Source organism: Thamnophis sirtalis, unplaced genomic scaffold (genome assembly GCF_051295495.1).
Source record: "Thamnophis sirtalis isolate CommonGarterSnake01/CBP01778 unplaced genomic scaffold, rThaSir2_p1.2 scaffold_2, whole genome shotgun sequence".
Lineage (NCBI taxonomy): Eukaryota > Metazoa > Chordata > Lepidosauria > Squamata > Natricidae > Thamnophis > Thamnophis sirtalis.
In genome coordinates this window covers 15,065,703-15,085,905 of record NW_028261382.1, presented here as the reverse complement: position 1 = coordinate 15,085,905, position 20,203 = coordinate 15,065,703, and the positions used below count along the sequence as shown (strand labels likewise).

The window sequence follows — 20,203 nt, the reverse complement described above, 5'->3', positions numbered from 1 at the left end:
TATGTTTGCCATATGTCACATGTGTTTGGCTATAGTAGTCCGGATATGCCATGTTGTTTATTTCCCTTGGGTTTCTATTTTTTGTGTTGTATTTGTCTTGGTTTTTTTTATAATGTGAGCTCAACCTGCAGTCAAGGGCGCTGAAGTTGAAGTATTTTTTTTTATTAAAAAAACTATATACAGGTTTTATTCTCTGTCGCAAAGACATGATAGCAGTCTTCCAGTATTTGAGGGGCTGCCACAGAGAGGAAGGGGTCAAGCTGTTTTCCGAAGACAAGGAATAATGGATGGAAACTGACCAAGGAGAGATTCAACCTGGAAATAAGGAGAAATTTTCTGACAGTGAAAACAATCAATGCATGGAACAGAAGTTGCCTTCGGAAGTTGTGGGAGCTTCATCACTGGAGACTTTCAAGAAAAGCTTCCAGTGACTGCCATTTGTCAGAAATAGGGTCTCCTGCTTGAGCGAGGGGTTGGACTAGATGACCTATAAGGTCCCTTCCAACTCTGTTAATCTGTTATCTGTTAACATGCTAGCATTCAAAGAGAAAAGAATTAACTAATCATGTTGGAACTCTGAATGGACCAGAATTCCTTTCAAATATATTTCAGCAACATCGTCAATAACTGACTGGGAAGATAATTCTTCAGGGGACACTCTGCTAAAATTGCATTCTATAAATTAGCATCTTTCTAATTTGTGCTCATAAGATTAGAAGAAAGTTGGCACCTCTTTACAGGCAATGTTTTTCCTCTTTCCATTAGTTTTCCTACTGCCATTCCTTTTACCATTCTTCCTAATGATCACGTATGTACAGAAATGGAGCAGTCTTCTTGCAGAAGCTGTAGTTTTCTCTATTTTGGAAGTTTGTATGAGGTTAAGGTAAAGGTTCCCTCGCACATTTGTGCTAGTCATTTCCGGTTCTACGGGAGGTACTCATCTCCGTTTCTAAGCCAAAGAGCCAGCATTGTCTCTATGGTCATGTTGCTGGCATGACTAAAGGCCGAAGGCTCATGGAACACTGTTCTTTCCCATCAAAGGTGGATCCTATTTTTCTACTTGCATTTTTATATGCTTTCGAACTGCTAGGTTGGCAGAAGCTGGGACAAGTAATGGGAGCTCACGCCATTACGAGGCACTAGGGATTCAAACTGCTGAACTGCCAATCTTCTGATTGACAAGCTCAGAGTCTTAGCCACTGAGCCACCACATCCCTAAGAAGAGGTTAAATAACCACTTTTCATGGATAGTATAATTCTTTTTGAAGGGGGTTTGACAATAAGGCTTCCAAGGCCCCTTCCAGCCTACAATACTATGTATAAAGTGCAATGAAGTGGGTAATCCTTAGGATTGCTTTCAACTCTACAATTTTGTAATTCTATGTCTCTAAACCACTGGAAGATGTTTACATTGGTTTGTAAACAGGGACGTTTCTGAAGAAATGGGGGGAAATCTCCAATTGTTTCACAAAAAATCCTGCTTTGGGTTTATTGTTCCAATTTCCAAAGACTTGTAAGAAACCAAACCGATTCCTGTTATTAGTAGCCAGGCTTGTTATTACAAAACCCTGGGAAATTATAATACTTACTTCACTGCCTCAGCAGTGCTTAAAAAGAGTTGCAAATGACTTTTAATACAACAAAGAGCTCTAAAAAACGCAATTGTGTTTTACAGTGAAGATTAAGGTAAAGGTTCCCCTCGCACATATGTACTAGTCATTCCCGACCCTAGGGGGCGGTGCTCATCTCCATTTCAAAACCGAAGAGCCAACGCTGACTGAAGACGTCTCCGTGGTCATGTGGCCGGCATGATTCAATGCCAAAGGTGCATGGAACACTGTTCCCTTCCCACCAAAGGCGGTTCCTATCTTTTTACTTGCCGTTTTTTATGTGCTTTCGAACTGCTAGGTTGGCAGAAGTTGAGACAAGTAACGGGAGCTCACTCTGTTACGCAGTGCTAGGGATTCAAACTGCTGACCTTTCTGATTGACAATCACAGGGTCTTATCCACTGAGCCACCACGTCCCTATACAGTGAAGGTTATGTTTATTCAAATCTGGTCACTATTTAAATAGATATTATCACTATGTCCTCAATAAACAACTTTCATCTATACACAGAGGGTTACTGACAACGCTTCGTGGATCTAGGATCTGAAAAAATAATGTTGTTCCGGGCTGAACATTTGAATACGAATGCCTTTTTTTAAAAAAAAAGTTTGCATATGTATTACATATGGAGTTAGATATACAGGTAGTCCTTGACTTACGACCATAGTTGAGACAAAAACTTACGTTGCTAAGGGAAACGTTCGTTAAGTTTGTTAAGTGTAAATTTCCCCATGAAAATCGAGTAGTAACTACATTGTCAAAGTTTTATTGTGATTCTCTCTTTTGACTGGGGAGGGGGAGGGTCCTGTTTTAGATTTTACTTTGTTTTTTTAAAAAAATCTTGCCTTGCTTTCTTTCTTCAGTGGAAAAAGCAATCCACCCATCTGTTCTCACCTACTCTTCCCAACAGCCTGAAGCAAACTCCTTGTCCCGACAAAAAACTTTTTTTATTAATTGACTGTGAATTATGCTCATTTACATCCAGCAAAGTCTTTCAAGGGAGGATTTACAGTCACAGACCTTCTCTGGCTTGGAGAGCTGCCAGGCCGATATCTGCAAAACTTGGCAAGGAGTCTCAGAGAGTCACAAACCAATTAAGCAAAGTAATTGTCTCCTGCAAACTCCACTCCCCTTTCGCTCCTCTTTTGTTTCCTCTGGGAGAGCCATTCATCATCCACCTGTGGCCTTACTCCCAAGTCAACCCCTGTTCTTTAGCTGTTCTTTTCTTTTGGCAGCTCTACACATGCGCACACTGGGAACAGGCTCCAGCTGTTCCTCTGCCTCACTGCTGTCTAGCTCCAAAGGCAGTTGAGAACTACCAAACAGCCTTGCCCTCACCTCTGCCTCTGACACAGAGCCCTCATCAGAGGCTTCCCCAGGCTCCAGGACTGGCCCATGTTCCTCCCCAACCTCCTCACTGTCTGAATCGGCTGCCAGTTCCACTGGCGGGCTACAATGCCATCCATCATTGCATAGCAAAAAGAAATCATTCTCCCCCCCCCGCCCCCCTAGTGAGTCACCATTATGCGCTATGTGGATAGAATTCCCTTCTGCACCAAAAAAAAAAGTAGTTTAATGAGTCTGTTGCAGGAGGGGAGAATTGGATCAGGGCAGCTGTGTTGAAATAGCTGGCTGGGAAGTCTTTTTGCCTAAAGAAAAAATATCCCCTTTGTGTTCCTAACCTCAGGGAAGCCCAAACATGCCCCCAACACACACACACACACACACACACACACACACACACACACACACACACACACACACACTCCAGGAGGGCTATTAGGAGCTTTGGAAATAACGGTGGGATTCTGTTAGTTCTTCAATGTTTTCTTTTATGGTATAAGAATATAATCCTGTGTTGTGTGGTTGTGTGAATTAATTAAACTGTTTTTCAACTTCGTTTCGTTTCCCATGTTGTGAAGTGGATCACTGTAACTCTTAGGCGTATCATACAGTGGGTAAGCAAAACTGGCTTCCCCCATTGGCTTCGCTTGTCAGAAAGCAGCTGGGAAGATCAGAAATGGTCATCATATAACTATGGGATGTAGAAGTGTGGTAAGCAGATGTTGGTTGCCAATCACTATCAAGTGACTGTGGGAATGCTGTGAAAAGGATCAGTTGTATCTCACACGAAGGGAGGAAGGGAGTAAGATAGCAATAGCACTTAGACTTACATCCCACTTTACAATGCTTTGTAGCCCTCTCTAAGTGGTTTACAGAGTCAGCATATTGCCCCCAACAATCTGGGTCCTCATTTAACCTACCCCAGAAGGATGGAAGACTGGGTCAACCTTGAGCCTGATGAGATTCGAACTACCAAATTGCAAGCAGTCGGCAGTCAGCAGAAGTAGCCTGCAGTACTGCACTCTAACCACTGTGCTCCCGAAGTTCATGCTATCTTGGCTCCCCTAAGCCGAATTGCTACAGACACCCTTTCAATAGTGCAATGAACATTTGTCTTCCCTTTTTTACGAAAGGAAACCCAACTCCATCCAGGCCAGAAATCTCACCTCGCCGTCCAGCTCCATTTGTTTTCCAGTCAGGAGCCAAGAGATGAACTGGTCGGGATGTTTTCACAAGCAGGTGCTGCACATCTCGCCATGTCAGCAAAGGGCTAAAAACAAACACACAAGGAAAGACAGAGCAATATATCTCTATATCTCTAAATCTTCAGTGGTGGGATTCAGCCGGCCCGCACCCATTCAGGAGAACCGGTTGTTAACTTTCTAAGCAGTTTGGAGAACTGGTTGTTGGAAGAAATCTCATTTTGTCTTTTCCCCACTTTACAGGGCTAATCCTGTAAGGAAGGCAGGAAGGAAACATTCTGGTGTTGTTTCTAGCCTAATCTTGATTGCCCTGCTTACAGAAACTGCCTGTCCTGGTAACCTTTGTTACATTGTAACAGCTAAGGCAAAGCGCCCATTGACGTGAGTGACATTGAGTTGGTAATGCCAGAGTCATATGACCCCTGAACCCATCTACCGAGTTGGTCATTAGGACAGAGAACCGGTTACTAAATTATTTGAATTCTTTCTATCTTTCATCTACCTACCTACCTACCTACCTACCTACCTACCTACCTATCTATCATCTACCTACCTACCTACCTACCTACCTATCTATCAATCTATATATCACCTACCTACCTACCTACCTACCTACCTACCTACCTATCTATCTATCATCTACCTACCTACCTACCTATCTATCAATCTATCTATCACCTACCTACCTACCTACCTACCTACCTACCTATCTATCATCTACCTACCTACCTACCTACCTACCTACCTATCTATATATCTATCATTGTCTATCTATCTATCATTATCTATCTATCTATCTATCTATCTATCTATCTATCTATCTATCTATCTATCTTTGTCTATCATTATCTATCTATCTATCTATCTATCTATCTATCTATCTATCTATCTATCATTATCTATCTATCTATCTATCTATCTATCTATCTATCTATCTATCTATCTATCTATCTATCTATCTATCTATCTAGTATTCATGTCGTGTCTTGCAGATTCTAGATCTGCAAAGGATTCCGTCAAAGAGAAGCACCGGGGCAGAAATATTATTCAATTTCAGCCAATAGCTATCTAAAAGCTTCTGGTCAGTGAGCTGAGAAACAACTTTCCTGCAGCTAAGCTGGAGTCCTGATTACAGAGGAATAAAAGCAGTCCTGAGACAGCAGAATGGCCTTCATCACAGGTAGACTGCATTCTCCCATCCTAAATCTTCCTCTTATATAAAAATGCCCTTGTGGGTTGTTGTTTTTTTAAAGAAAAGAAATCTGAAAAAAGCACAACCCGACAGACCAGTTTTCTATTTGTAGGGAAGTCGGTAGAAACAGAGACTCTTAAAAGCTTTGGCTGCCCAATGCGGAAGAACCACGCACAACACGCTGCATTGTTTCTTTGAGGAGGAATGCGGATTTGTGGCAAACAAACATCATGCAACCGGCCACGGAAGAGCATTACATTGCAGCCACGTTCACGAGTGGCTCAGGGGTAACTCCGAAAGGACTTTCAAGAATCTTTTCATTCATCACTCCTTGAAGGTAGTTTCAAACTCATAATTTCAAGAAAGGTTGGTACAAAACATCGAAAAAAGCCCTGCTCTCTCCCTCCCTCCCTCCCTCCCTATCTCAAGCTGTCTGCTCTAGTATATTCCTCTTCGGTATATGGACAGGAAGATAGGCCACAGATCAATGAAAGAAGCAAGCAAACTGGATTACAAAACCAATCATTTTTAATGGCTAAATATGATGGGTGCTAATTTGGAAGCAAACTCTTCAAAGTGACAGAAAATAAACGATGAGGTCAGAAGGTGTTAAGTGGACATAAAAGCCAAAATCTACTTAGATGGATAGGATGGGTATGCTCCAGGTTCCTCCCTCCCTCCTTCCTTCCATCCCTCCCTCCCTATTATTACCCCTCTCCCTCTGTCTTCCCGCTCCCCCTCCCTCCCTCACCCTCCCTATCTTCCATTATTACCTTCTCCCTTTCTCTTTTCTTCCTCCCTTCCTCCCTGTTATTACCCCTCTCTCTCCCTCCTCCGCCTCCCTGCTCACTTCTTTCGTTATTAGCTTCTCCCTGTTCTTCTTTCCTTCCTTCCTCTGTCTCCCTCCCTCCTTCTGTTCCTCCGTTATTACCTCCCTCTCTGTGTCCTTCCTCCCTTCTCCTCCCTCCCTCCCTATTATTACCTTCTCCCTTCCTCTGTTCTCCTTTCCTTCCTCCCTCTTTCCTTCCTCCCCCTTTCTCCCTCCATTATTACCTTCTACTTCCCTCTGTTCTTCCTTCCTTCCCTTCCTTCCTCTTTCCTTCCTTCCTTCCCTTCCTTCCTTCCTTCCCTCCCTCCCTATTAACAATCTCTAAATGCTGCCATTATTGGAATTTCTCCATAGCTACCCCTGTTCTGTGAAACACCCTTCCCTCCTGAGATCTGACAAGCCCCCAGCTTCTTTGCTTCTGGAAAATCTTGAAACACCTGGCTCTCCACACAGGCATTTGGGTAATGTTAGCCTGGAGCTTGGTCATGTGTGACTTTGATGTGGTGCAGAGTGTTGCCCGAGGGTGCCATAGCTTTTTATTGTGATTCTTTGGAGTTCTTTCCTTGTTTTATTATTTCATGAGCCACACAGGGTTGTGGTTGGAATATGGGCAGCTGTATAAGTCTTTAAGACTAATAAATAAAACAATATCTGGAGGGGAAAAAGTAGATTTGGCTACCGCATTTCCCTAAGATGCTTTTGCCTTGCAGGCATTTCTTAAAATCTCTCGTATGCACCTATGTGTCATGTAGATAAATGCCTATACAGGGGTTTTTAAATAATCAGAGCAATTAAGAATAAAATGTCAGTTGATTGTCTCTCTGGCAAAAAAAAAAAAAAAGGAAACATTGAACATGTTACATTGCTTTAACGCATTTGTGATTGAGTATTTAATGGAGCATTTTATATCAAAGCTCTAAATAACTCCAACATTTGTGGATCTAAATCCCCCCTATCTTATTTTCAAGCAATCTGGGGGTCCCCTGTGCTTCCTAGCCGCACATCAAGTTTTGAATTTTTCAGTCTTAAAACCCAAGGTGCCAATGCACACGCTTATACTTGTGAGACAATTCCATCTCCTCCATCATAATAACGAGGGGAAAAATTCCCCATCTTCGATATAATAACGCGAAACAAACAAATAAATGAACCCATCTCTGCCACTGTGAGTCACAGCAATTAACAATGCATTAGCATGGCAAGCCAAAGTCACAGCATGGAAGTATTAGAAGCAGTCGGCAGAGAGAGCTTGCAGATCGTTCTCTTCCCCCTTCGTCTTCAAAATAAAACAAGGAGAAAGAGTTTGAGGCTGAACAACAGCGGCCAACTTTAACATAATCCTGGAAACTCATTTTCCATAGAAAGTGTGAGGGACAAGGCGGGTTTCCAGAAGCTTATCTATGCTTCATGAGTTTCTCAGCCAAGAAAATAAACAGCAGGTAGACAAACATTTTGAATTATATAGCTCAATACCTTCCATTATGATTGGCTAATGTCCCACAGCAGGAAAAGCGTGCATCAAAACACCGAGACACATTTAAAATTGCCCCAAATCTCTAAGGGGTGTCATCAGTCTCATCCAAAATCTCATGCAAAGACTCAAGATTTTAGAAGCTCGTGGGGGTTTTGCTCATTTTTTTTAATTTAAGAAATGGCTTATATTTAATTTGGATATCCAAGGTGCATGTCAGCCCTGCAGGAAGGTGCAGGAAGATGCACCTTCTTCAGCCTGGTGTTTTCCAAATGTAGTGGACGTCAATTTTCAGAAATCTGAGAATTGTAGTCCCTGTACATCCGGAAGGCTTCGGGTTGGAGAAAACCCATCCATACTATTTTGAAAGAAGACTTTCTCCTATGTCTTCCTCTTATGACTTCAAAGACAAATTCACAGAGAAGGTATGAGCCAATATGAGTATCTGCTGTCATCCAGATTACAGAGTGCATTTCATTGAATATCAGAGGTTAGGGAGCAACCAAAGAAAGAAATTGGTTGGCCTTTTCAGGAAAAAAAAAAATACACACTCAAATTTTTAAAAAGCACAGAATGGTTGAGAACATGTTCTAAAATGTTTAAAGGAAACCAGCTCTGCAGGCCTCTTCACTACCCAGAATGCTTTTCAGCAGTTGCATATAAAACTGGATTAGCATAATGTCTTCTTCAACTTTTAGCAATAGCAGTTAGACTTATATACCGCTTCATAGGGCTTTCAGCCCTCTCTAAGCGGTTTACAGAGTCAGCATATTGCCCCCAACAACAATCCGGGTCCTCATTTTACCCACCTCGGAAGGATGGAAGGCTGAGTCAACCCTGAGCCGGTGAGATTTGAACAGCCGAACTGCAGAACTGCAATCAGCTGAAGTAGCCTGCAGTGCTGCATTTAACCACTGTGCCACCTTGGCTCCTTTTCTCCCTTTAACAAATCATGTCTACCCAAGAGGGTGAATTGAATCCTTACTTGGCTTCCAAAGCTAGAGCGATGATCCCAGCTACCATGGGGGCAGAAACGGAAGTCCCCGTGTGGCCATCTGTGCAATGTTTCTTCAGATCCGTGGTCATCTAAGAAGAAAGCTAATGCAACTATCAGGGAGAAACGACATCCAAATCACATTGCGTAGCCTGGATTTTGTGCAACCATAAATGGCCAGGATCAAGGAGATACCAACGGCTCTTTGGCTTCCAACAGTAGGTCATTCATTCTTTTTTTTTAAAAAAAAAACACCACACATGAGGCAAATCAGATAATCTGAGCTGCTATAACCTGTTCCAATCAGAAGGTTTAGTAGGGTTGGTAATAGTAGAGCAAAAAACATTGAGATAAAAAATCGGAGCTAGTCCTTTCCTCTGTGATCTATCTGTCAACAAGAGGAGCTGTCTAACTCAGACCTAATTAAAAAAATGAATTATCCTTAAGCATTTATGGTGTCTAGGAAGCACGGTGACTCCATAATCTTCTGTAAAATATTCTCACTGAATTTGGGCTTCCCACAGCAAAGGCAATGCTACCAGGGATGTTTGGTTTAACTCATCAAAGTGCTCTGTATTGCTTCTATAGTCATTCACTGGCTGGATTATCTACCCAACGCCCATGGGTAGAAGTTTTTTCTATTACTGGAGAGTCCATGCAACATCATATAAACACTGCAAAGTTTCATTCTTTACAAGCAGGAGACCGCCTGGCTTTGCCAAACCAAGCCAAGCAAAATCCTGCTTCTAAGTTTTCACCAGGGGTGAAATCCTCCCAGTTTGGCTGAATTGTTAGGGACGACTGTCCCTTGCTCTGCAAACCGGTAGTAAAAAAAAAAGCTTCCAAAGATCACGCGGCTTAGTTGTGAGCCGTGCGATTGGCAGAAGCTTTTTTTCCTGCTTTTTAAAGCATTTTTTTCCTGCCGGTTCGGGCGAATAGGCAGGAAAAAAATGCTTTAAAAAGTGTGGTGGGGGGAAGCTTCCGACGATCGCGTGGATCAGCTGTGAGCTGCTCGATTCTCAGAAGCTTTCTCTCCACCCACACTTTTAAAAGCATTTTTCCTACCTATTCGCCCGAAGTGGTAGGGAAAAAAATGCTTTAAAAAGTGAACAAAAGTTGGCCACGCCCACCCAGTCACATGACCCCCCCAGCCACGCCCACAGACCTGGTGGGCAAAAAAAAAAAAAGATTTCACCACTGGTTTTCACCCTGTTTACTTACAATCTGCCGCTCGTAAAAGGCCCCACTGCTGTATGTTGTGGCAAGGGTAGAGGCGCACTCCTCCAAATACCATGGCTTGTTCCCATTCTCGGTGGTGCTGCTCACAGAGACGGTGTAGATGCTGTTGGTGTATCCATCGCAGGAACAATGGTCCCCTTCTCGGCCACCATTTCCAGAAGCCCAGACGAAAATAGAACCCCGTCCTCTCCGACCCTAGGCGTTGGGGGTGAGAGAAAGGGTTGGAAAAGGAATTGACACTCTAGTTAAATTACCGTATTTTTTGGAGTATAAGACGGACTTTTTCCCCTCAAAAAAGAGGGTAAAAATCTGGGTGCGTCTTATACACCGAATACAGCATTTTTGGCCTCCCAAAGCCCGTCCCCTTTGCAAAAATGGCTATGTATAGCCTTTAGGAGGCTTATAGAGTGCTCCTGGGGGCTGGGGAGGTCAGAAATGAGTGGAAAATGGGCCATTTTTTTGCTCGTTTCCCCCACCCCCAATCCCCAGGAGCACTTTATAAGCTTCCTAAAGGCTATGCATGCCTTTTTTTGACAAAAAACGGGCCCGTTTTTACAAAAAATGGGCCGTTTTTTTGCTCCAGCCCCCAGGAGCACTCTATAAGCCTCCTAAAGGCTCTGCATGCCCCCCCCTTTTTTTACTAAAAGCAGGCCAGTTTTTGTGAAAAATGGGCCACTTTTTGGAGGTTTGCAGAATGCAAAAACTTTTTTTTAATTTGCCTCTTCAAAATCTTGGTGCGTCCAAGATCTTGGTGTATAACTATATAAAGATAATGATGAGAATAGCTGGGAACTGTAACCAGGTCGACATCTCAACCAAAATTAGGTTGGGGTGGGTGGGTTAAAAGCACAATGACTATATATGTATACTTTTCTGTTATATCACTTTTTTATTAAAAAAAAGAGGAGAAAAATTAAATATGTATATTGAAAGAGAATTATAAATACCATCAACCTAAAAGGGAGCTTGCTCAGAAGCTGAAATACACCAAGAAAATGAGATGAAAAGTGGTAAGTAGAGCAGAAAGGTAAGGGAAGAAGAGAGGGATAGGAGGAAGGGCAAAGGGAGGGGGAAGAGTAGGAGAGAAATGAGGAGTGGTAAGGGGAGGGAGGAGAAGGAGAGAGGAAGGGGAAGTTGTGAAGAGAAAGATGACAGAGGGAAGAAAGGAGGTAGGGAGGGGGAGGAGAGAGGGAGAAGAAAGTGATGGATAAAGCACAAATATGGTGTATGGAGAGCAGAAGAGCCAATAATTGGTTTTGGGGAGTCGTTGGTAAGATGAATCGATGTAAACATTTAATAATACAACATGATGTTGATTATGTAATAGTATACATGTAATTATTTGTTATGAAAATGGAAAAATAAAAAACTTTAATAATAAAAAAATCTTGGTGTGTCCTATACTCTGGTGCATCTTATACTCCGAAAAATACGGTACTCTACTTTTTATGAACAATGTTCATTGAATTTAACCTCCGTAAAGAAGCGTCTGCCCAATTTTATTTTCTGGAAATAACTTGTGTAAATTCCCACTATCACCATACTAGAAGAAATACATGTGACCAAACATAAAGCATTTTGCAAAGGGACTTTTACCTGTCACAGGGAACGTTTGGAGACACAAGAGATAGTCCTTGAGTTATGGCCACAGTTGACCCCAAAGTGTATGTTGCTAAGTGAAACATTTGTAGAATGGCAGAAAAGTCCCATTGCATGCCTTTTCATGCTTCTCTCCATGATTAGTTCCCATCCATTGTTTCTCGTCTTGCCTTCTGGTGCTTTGGGAAATAAGTTCACCCCTCTCTTCTTTGTGGCAGCCCCTGCCACAAATACTGGGATACTGCTATATATCGATACTTTTAGAACAATTAATCAGTGGAACAGAAGTTGCCTCCAGAAGTTGTGAATGCCCCAACACTGGAAGTCTTTAAGAAGATGTTGGATAACCATTTGTCTGAAACGGTATAGGGTTTCCTGCCTAGGCAGGGGGTTGGACTAGAAGACCTCCAAGGTCCCTTCCAACTCTGCTATTGTATTGTATTGTATTGTATTGATATTATATAGCTGTATGTATGTATGTATGTATGTATGTATATATGTATGTGTGTGTATATATGTGTGTGTGTGTGTGTGTGTGTGTGTGTTTTATTTGTGCAGTTAGCTTCCTCCCATAATTGGGGCTTACCAGGGGTTGTGACACTAAAAATTAATTATAGATAGATAGATAGATAGATAGATAGATAGATAGATAGATAGATAGAGATAGAGATAGAGATAGAGATAGAGATAGAGATAGAGATAGAGATAGAGATAGAGATAGAGATAGAGATAGAGATAGAGATAGAGATAGAGATAGAGATAGATAGAGATAGAGATAGAGATAGAGATAGAGATAGATAGATAGATAGATTAGAGATAGAGATAGAGATAGAGATAGAGATAGAGATAGAGATAGAGATAGAGATAGAGATAGAGATAGAGATAGAGATAGAGATAGAGATAGAGATAGAGATAGAGATAGATAGAGATAGAGATAGAGATAGAGATATAGATATAGATATAGGACTAGATATATGACTAGATCTACGACTAGATTGTGCATTGTTGCAAAACAGAGAACAGAACCTGAAGAAGAGCAGGTGAGAAAAGGGAGGGGGAGCTACAACACCATCACATTCTCCTCACACCTTTTTAATGCCGTTTTCAAATGCTTGCTTAGCCAAAGGACCAGGTCCATCCACTGTACGCCCATCGTCATCTGGACCCCAGCTAGCACTGTAGACATGGATGTATTCGGGCTTGGCGCCGATTGCCTTCGCTTCCACCACATCGGTCACGTCGCCGTCTAACATTCGGATCCCTACACCCGGATGTTTAAAAAAAAAAAAAAAAGAACAAAAAGAAATGGGTTGGGATAGCTCTTGGGAGAGGTGCTATGGACACAACCATCAAAGGCTTTAGTTCAAAGTGCTGCCCGGAGGGCTCTCTTTGCTTGGAGGGATTGGTCACTGAGATAACCTAGGTAGAGTATTATCTTTGGGCAGAATCAATTCGCATCGGAATGAATCCTGAACCAGCTGGGGCTTCGGCATTACCTTCAGGATTGGCCTCCGAGACAAAGTGTTACGACGACAGCGCGACTGGAAGGTTACCAAGCTATGGATACTCAGCTCTGGCCAAATCCACAGCTGCACCGTAATGAGACGGAGCCGTCACTGAGAGTAGTGGGGGGGGGATTTGCTTTGTGCATAATTCTGGCACACCGCAGGCAACACCTTGCAGAATAAACAAAGATTGGGAATGGTAGGTGGGGGGAGAGAATACATTACAAGCCCGAAGGCAGATGGAACATTTGCACAACGAAGCATAAGTTGGTTATGGAAATATACGGGGTGAATTACTCTCCTCTATGATGAGTCTGAACACCGGTTCAGCAACTAGCCAAACAGGGCACTCCTGGAAATGAATAAAGCAAGAGGCATGGTCCACCAGAAAGTTGGCCGGGGTCTCTTCCCAATGAAATGGGAACCAGGCAACAGCTGAGCCTGCTGGATCAGGGCCAAAATCCTCCTTGAATTTATGGTATTTTCATTTCATTTTATTTCTTTAGCGAGAGAGAAAAAAACGCAGCCAAACCAACAGATACTATAATATTAAAAAGGAAGCACTTAGCCTTGAATGAATGAATGAATAAATAAACATACATGAATCAGTCTCCGAAAAAAATTCTAGCAGCTTGATTCATTATTTCTATAAAGGGGAACGACTGATTATTTATCACGGTTTAGAGGTTTGCCATGGGTGGCAACGCACTTTTAGGAGAAAGGGCAGCCAAGGGTAATCTTAGTGTCTAATATTGTTAAGTGCAAAGGCCTCTGTTTAGTTTTAAGGGATTGCGTTTTTCTTTCTGTGCATATTTTTCCTTAAAGGTAAAGGTTCCTCTTGTGCTAGTCGTTCCCGACTCTAGGGGACGGTGCTCATCTCCGTTTCAAAGCCAAAAAGCCAGCGTTGTCCAAAGACGTCTCCATGGTCATGTGGCCGGCATGACTAAATGCCGAAGGCATACGGAACACTGTTCCCTTCCCACCAAAGGTGGTTCCTATTTTTCTACTTGCATTTTTACATGCTTTCGAACTGCTAGGTTGGCAGAAGCTGGGAGCTCACTCTGTTACGTGGCGCTAGGGATTCGAACCGCTGAACTGCCAACCTTTTTGATCAACAAGCTCAGTGTCTTAGCCACTGAGCCATCCTTCCTTAAGAATTTTTCCTTAAGAAAAAAAAGAAAACCAGAAGGAAAAGTTAATTACAGCTGCAGCTTTACTGTGGATTGCAGGTTTTTTTAAATAAAATCTCTTGAACATTATCCTCCTCTGATAGTACAGAATGAATCTAGGTAGTTTAACAACAACAAAAAAACAACCACCACAAAACCTTCCCCTGAGCTTAATTCAAACCAGCATTGTGCAGCAGGCTTATTTCTATAATTGTTGCTAGAAGTTCAAGGCCAGACGCTACCTTCCTCCGAAGATAATTGGTTGGGTAAAAAAGAAACACGCAAGGCAGTTTCAACTCACTAAACACAAATGCATCTACCTTCACCCATTAGGCAATAAAAGCATGTAGAAATAAATAAAGCAACTGGTTGCAAAAATTTGTAGCCTGTCTTGGAGATGTGATTATGTCTCATTTAATGAAGGGCTCTAGATCTTCACGGTAATGGGAAAACTGAAAAAGCTTCCAGGAAATCGAGAAATAAGCTAAACAGAAGGGGATTTTGATCTTAGAAAAGTTTCATGCTCCACCTGAGTTAAGGTAGAACTTTAGTATCACACATACTAAAAGACCTCTGGTTATAAAGAACCCCGATACTGAGATTGTACAATGTTAGGCTTTACAAAACAAAACATGTGTAGAACTTTAGCATAATGTCTCTCCTAGAAACCAAATTTCCGAATTTGTAATTAATAGTGCTGCTCAAAATCCTGCAAAACTTATTTGAGTAAATTCTCCTTCCAGTTGTCCCAAAGGTGCTTTTTCAGGAGGCAACTGCGTGACTCGACAAAAGCGTGCACAACAAAAGCGTGCCAACAAAACCACGTCGCTAAAACTGCAACGTCATCAACGTAGCGACAACAGCGCGGCGACAACAGCGCGGTGACAGAAGGGCGCTTTACAACAGCGCGTCGACAGAAGGGTGATTTAAGTTAAGGTAAGGGTTAGGTTTAGGGTTAGGTTTAGGGTTAGGTTTAGGGTTAGGTTTAGGGTTAGGTTTAGGGTTAGGGTTAGGTTTAGGGTTAGGTTTAGGGTTAGGTTTAGGATTAGATTTAGGGTTAGGTTTAGAGTTGGGTTTAGGGTTAGGGTTAGGTTTAGGGTTAGGGTTAGGGTTAGGTTTAGGGTTAGGTTTAGGGTTAGGGTTAGGTTTAGGGTTAGGTTTAGGGTTAGGTTTAGGGTTAGGTTTAGGGTTAGGTTTAGGTTTAGGGTTAGGGTTAGGGTTAGGGTTAGTTTTACAGCGCACTTCTGTCGCCGCGCTGTTGTCGGCGCGATTCAGCGCTCATTCATCGGAGCACTTTAGAACTCGCGGTTTTGTCACCATGGTTTAGTTGGGCGCGGTTTTGTCATTCGCCCTTTTGTTGGTGAAACGGCAACTGAACTTTCAGACTACAGGAGCCATTTGCACTACTCAGGCGACCCTCTAAAAGGATGAAAATGACCAGCTGTCTGCAAGAAATATAAATCCTTCCATTCCCCACCATCCTGTCAAGAGCCGAAGAAGCTTCTTGGATGAGAAACAAAACATCTTCAAAAGAAAAAACAAGAAAGTCCAGTTTCCTCCAGAAAAGGCACCTTTGGGACAACCATGACCTAGATGACTGAGAATCTCTGCAGACTTTTTCTCCTATCAGTTGAACTCAGTTCGCATTGATTTCCTTGGAGTTTTCTCAGAGACAAGGAGGAATTGGTTTGCAAAGGTTTTCCTCCAGGATGTTTTTATCTATCTACAGCCCTGGTATATTTTGATAATCTCTCATCAAAGGACAATCCAGGTCTGATCCTTAGTTTTTGGAGATCAGCCAAAGCTGTCCAGATACAAGCATCTTAACTGTCCAAAGCTCATTCAGCCAGAATTGTAGCATCCTCACTGCAGTCGCTGACAGACTTCAGTGATCAGGGAACTAGAATCTAGATGATTAGGGGACTGGAGGCTGAAACATATAAAGAATGGTTGCAGGAACTGGGTATGTCTAGTTTAATGAAAAGGGGAGACATGATAGCAGTCTTCCAATATCTCAGGGGCTGCCACAAAGAAGAGGGAGTCAAGCTATTCTGCGAAGCACCTGAGGGCAGAACAAGAAGCAGTGGGTGGAAACTAACCAAGGAGAGAAGCAACTTAGAACTAAGGAGAAATTCCCTGACAGTTAGAACAATTAATCAGTGGAACAACTTGCCTCCAGAAGTTGTGAATGCTCCAACACTGGATGTTTTTAAGAAGATGTTGGATAACCATTTGTCTAAAGTGGTGTAGGGTTTCCTGCCTAAGCAGGGGGTTGGACTAGAAGACCTTCAAGGTCCCTTCCAACTCTTGTTATTTTAAACTTGATCCAGATCCATTTATCCAACTAGGTAAAAAAAATTCAAGCACTTGTATTTCAAATACAATAAAAGCAAATAAAATTATGACGTCGAGCAGAAACAACGATGCAATATGGTAACCCTCCATCAAAAGAATCTTGCAAATATGGATGGAGAGAAAGTTACGGATAAGAATCGCTGCCTTTATCAATAAAAAAAGGCAGTGATACTTAACCGTAACTTTCTCTCAATTCGTATCATCACAAAAAGGTGTGTATCTGGAAGCATCCTTGATTGATTGATTACCAGCAGAAAAGGCAAAAATCTCTTTTAAATTAAGCTTTATTCTTCATTTGAAAATAGAGAACTTACTGTAATACTTGTGCTGTAACCATAACTTTCCTTCTAATAAATACAGTTAATTAGAGCTCTTAGATTCTTATTTTTGAGTGAACGACCCCCACTCACCCTACTCACTAGATGGTAAAGAGGGGAATCTGACAAGGAGAAGAAATAACTTCTTCCTTCTCCTTTCACTTCCATGGGGTGGATTAAATTCAGAACACCCTATCTTCTTTATTTCCCTTTCTCTAAAACAGCCCTCCAATATCTAAAGGTCATGTTTACATTGCACACTAAATCTAGATTTATTGAACCATTGTTGACATCCTAATTGGGTTGGGCTTAAAAGCACAGTAACAAGGCAGGGTAGCTATCTCGTGCAAGAGATTGATTGATTATGTGCTACGAAGTCGTTGTCAATTCTCAGCGACCACATAGATAAATTTTCCCCAGGATGATTTCAACCCCGTCTGGTTTTTCGTGGTGCGCTTATCACCACTGTAAGTGTATTATATTAAATAAATACATTCATCGGATTATATGCAGGGCATATAATCTCCTGGGGCCTCAGGTTGGAAATCTGTATCATAAATCATAGTTTACAAATCACACAAAATGTTAAACCATAAGCAAGAACCCGTTTGGGATTAGAACACTGTTAGCCGTTTTTTTTTTTTTTTGAACAAAGGACATATAAGGAGAGAAACATGTTCTCTGGGAGCAAATGTATGGGGCAAGTAGAACCCTAATTACAGGTATTTAGAACAGTTCATTTAGCAACTGTTCAAAGATACACAACAGTGAAAAAAAGTGACTTACAACTGGTCCTCATGCATACATGAGCCATGGTGGCGCAGTGGTTAGAAGGCAGTACTGCAGGCTAATTCTGCCGACCGGCAGCAGTTTGATTCTCATTGGCTCAACGTTGACTCAGCCTTCCATCCTTCCGAGGTGGGTAAAATGAGGACCAAAATTGTTGGGGACAATATGGGGACCGTGTAAATTGCTTAGAGAGGGATATAAAGCACTGTGAAACGGTATATAGGTCTAAGGGCTATTGCTATCTGACTGTTGTAACATACCCATGGTCATGTGATTAAAATTCATATGTAGCATGTATTTATAATGGCTGCAGAATCCCAGGGTCAGGTCCTCGCCATTTCAACCTTCCATCAAAATTAATGGGGGAAGCTGGATTCACTTAGCAACCACACTGACTTAACAACTGTAATGATTCACTTAACAACCACAGGAAAAAAGGTCACAAAATTGGGTGTCTCTCATTGAACTGTCTTGCTTAGCAAAGTAAATTCTGCTCCCAAGTGTATTCTGACTTTTTTTAATCCCTCCTTTGCAGACATATTTGCCATTAACTGAACACCCCAGTAGCTAGGAGCAGACCTTACCACTCCGGTCAAACCTTTCAGCCAAACTGACGGGGGGGAATCGATAGATGATCAGGGGAGAAGTTAAGGTTTTAAAAAAAAATGGAAAAGAGAAGGGATAAATCAGCCATTTCCCACAGTGTAAGCCATAAAAACTTCTGATGGCTCGCAGCTTTCAAGAGATGGGGAAAACAGGAACGATGGATGAGTATCCTCTCTGTGTTTATTGAATGGTAAATGTACTTGCTCTTGGCAAAAAGGAACAGCGGAACACAACACAAAGAGGAAGTCGAGGAAAGGGCAGAAAGTTTTTTTAAAAAAATGAGATTGGAGCTTTGGGAGCGTGATGGACAGGGCTCGCCCCCAAGCAGAGTCCAGTTCTCAACACTTGGGTTTCCAGGGAATCTCTTTTAGCACAAGTGTGAGAACTTCATAGAATAGCAATAGCAATAGCAGTTAGACTTATATACCACTTCATAGGGCTTTCAGCCCTCTCTAAGCGGTTTACAGAGTCAGCATATTGCCCCCACAGTCTGGGTCCTCATTTTACCCACCTCGGAAGGATGGAAGGCTGAGTCAACCCTGAGCCGATGAGATTTGAACCGCTGAACTGCAGCTAACAGTCAGCTGAAGTGGCTGCAGTACTGCACTCTAACCACTGCGCCACCTCGGAGTAGAAGGCTCCTTACACCTGCTCTGACCTAGGCTTCCTGAGAGCATGAAGCAAACTTCTGGTCCCAACAAAAAACCCTTTTATTAGTTTACTGTGAATTCTGCTCATTCACATCCAGTCTTTCAAGGGAGGATTTACAGTCACAGACCTTATCTGGCTTGGAGAGCTTGGAAAGCCGATATCTGCAAAACTTGGCAAGGAGCCTCGGAGAGTCACGAACCAATTAAGCGAACTAATTGTCTCCTGCAAACTAGACTCCCCTTTCACTCCTCTTTTATTCCTTCTGGGAGGGGCCCTTCAGCATCCACTTGTGGCCTTACTCCCAAGTCAAGCCCTGTTCTTTAGCTGTTCCCTTCGTCTGGCAACTCTGCGCATGCGCACACTGGGAACAGGCTCCAGCTGTTCGTCTGCCCCTCTGATGTCTGACTCCGAAGGCAGCTGATAACTGTCAGACGGCCCTGGCTCCCTCTCTGCCTCCGACACAGAGCCCTCATCAGAGCCTTCCCCAGACCCCAGGACTGGCCCATGTTTCTCCCCAACCTCCTCACTGTCCGAATCTGCTGTCAGCTCCGCTGGCTGCTGGCGGCCCACAACCACACCTGTCCCAAACAAGGGTGATCTCTGTCAGTTAAGATAAGACCGGCTTGAATGTTTGGTTACTCTTGACACCTACAAAGACAGCAATCCCACAAGGGATTCCCTGATTAGGCAGGCCAACACAGGCCTTTCAACCACAGCCAGATTTATGGCAGCCTCAGCTTGCACAGATTAAACTTTAAAGCGTTGCTCTCAGTCAGACAAAATGGAGCTATTGGCTGCACCGGCTGAGGTCGCCATAAATCTGTTAGTCTTTAAGGAGCTTAGAGCTGGGGCAGGGATAAAGGTAGGCTGGCATCCATAGATGAATCCCAAGGGGACCTCTCATTTGCCATAGCTACAAAACCCACATGTTTTCGAGGACGACCACTTCAAAGGGCAGATCTCAGAAGAGGAAGGGTCTCAAACCACAGGTCTCAGAACGGGTGTCCCTTGGGCAAACCACAAAAGCAATGAAAACAAGCATAAAGGTAAAGATTCCCCTTGCACATATGGGCTAGTCATTCCCGACTCTAGAGGGCGGAGCTCATATCCGTTTCAAAGCCGAGGAGCCAGCGCTGTCTGAAAACGTCTCCGTGGTCACGTGGCCGGCATGACTAAATGCCGAAGGAGAATGGAACGCTGTTACCCTCCCACCAAAGGTGGTGCCTATTTTTCTACTTGCATTTTTACATGCTTTCGAACTGCTAGGTTGGCAGAAGCTGGAACAAGTAACGGGAGCTCACTTCGTTATGCAGTGCTAGGGATTCGAACCA

At 42.8% G+C, this 20,203-nt stretch overlaps 1 protein-coding gene across 1 annotated transcript in view; it reads right to left on the bottom strand.

Annotated features, from left to right (window-relative positions):
• Positions 1-20,203, bottom strand: part of PCSK6 (proprotein convertase subtilisin/kexin type 6) — a 132,229-nt gene that overhangs the window by 49,412 nt on the left and 62,614 nt on the right. Inside the window, exons 7-10 of the mRNA XM_087704317.1 lie at positions 12,569-12,741; positions 9,864-10,076; positions 8,634-8,734; positions 4,121-4,224 (exon numbers count right to left, since the gene is read on the bottom strand). Of these exons, the coding sequence (XP_087560443.1) occupies positions 4,121-4,224; positions 8,634-8,734; positions 9,864-10,076; positions 12,569-12,741 (591 nt within the window). The remainder of the gene's footprint in view (positions 1-4,120; positions 4,225-8,633; positions 8,735-9,863; positions 10,077-12,568; positions 12,742-20,203) is intronic.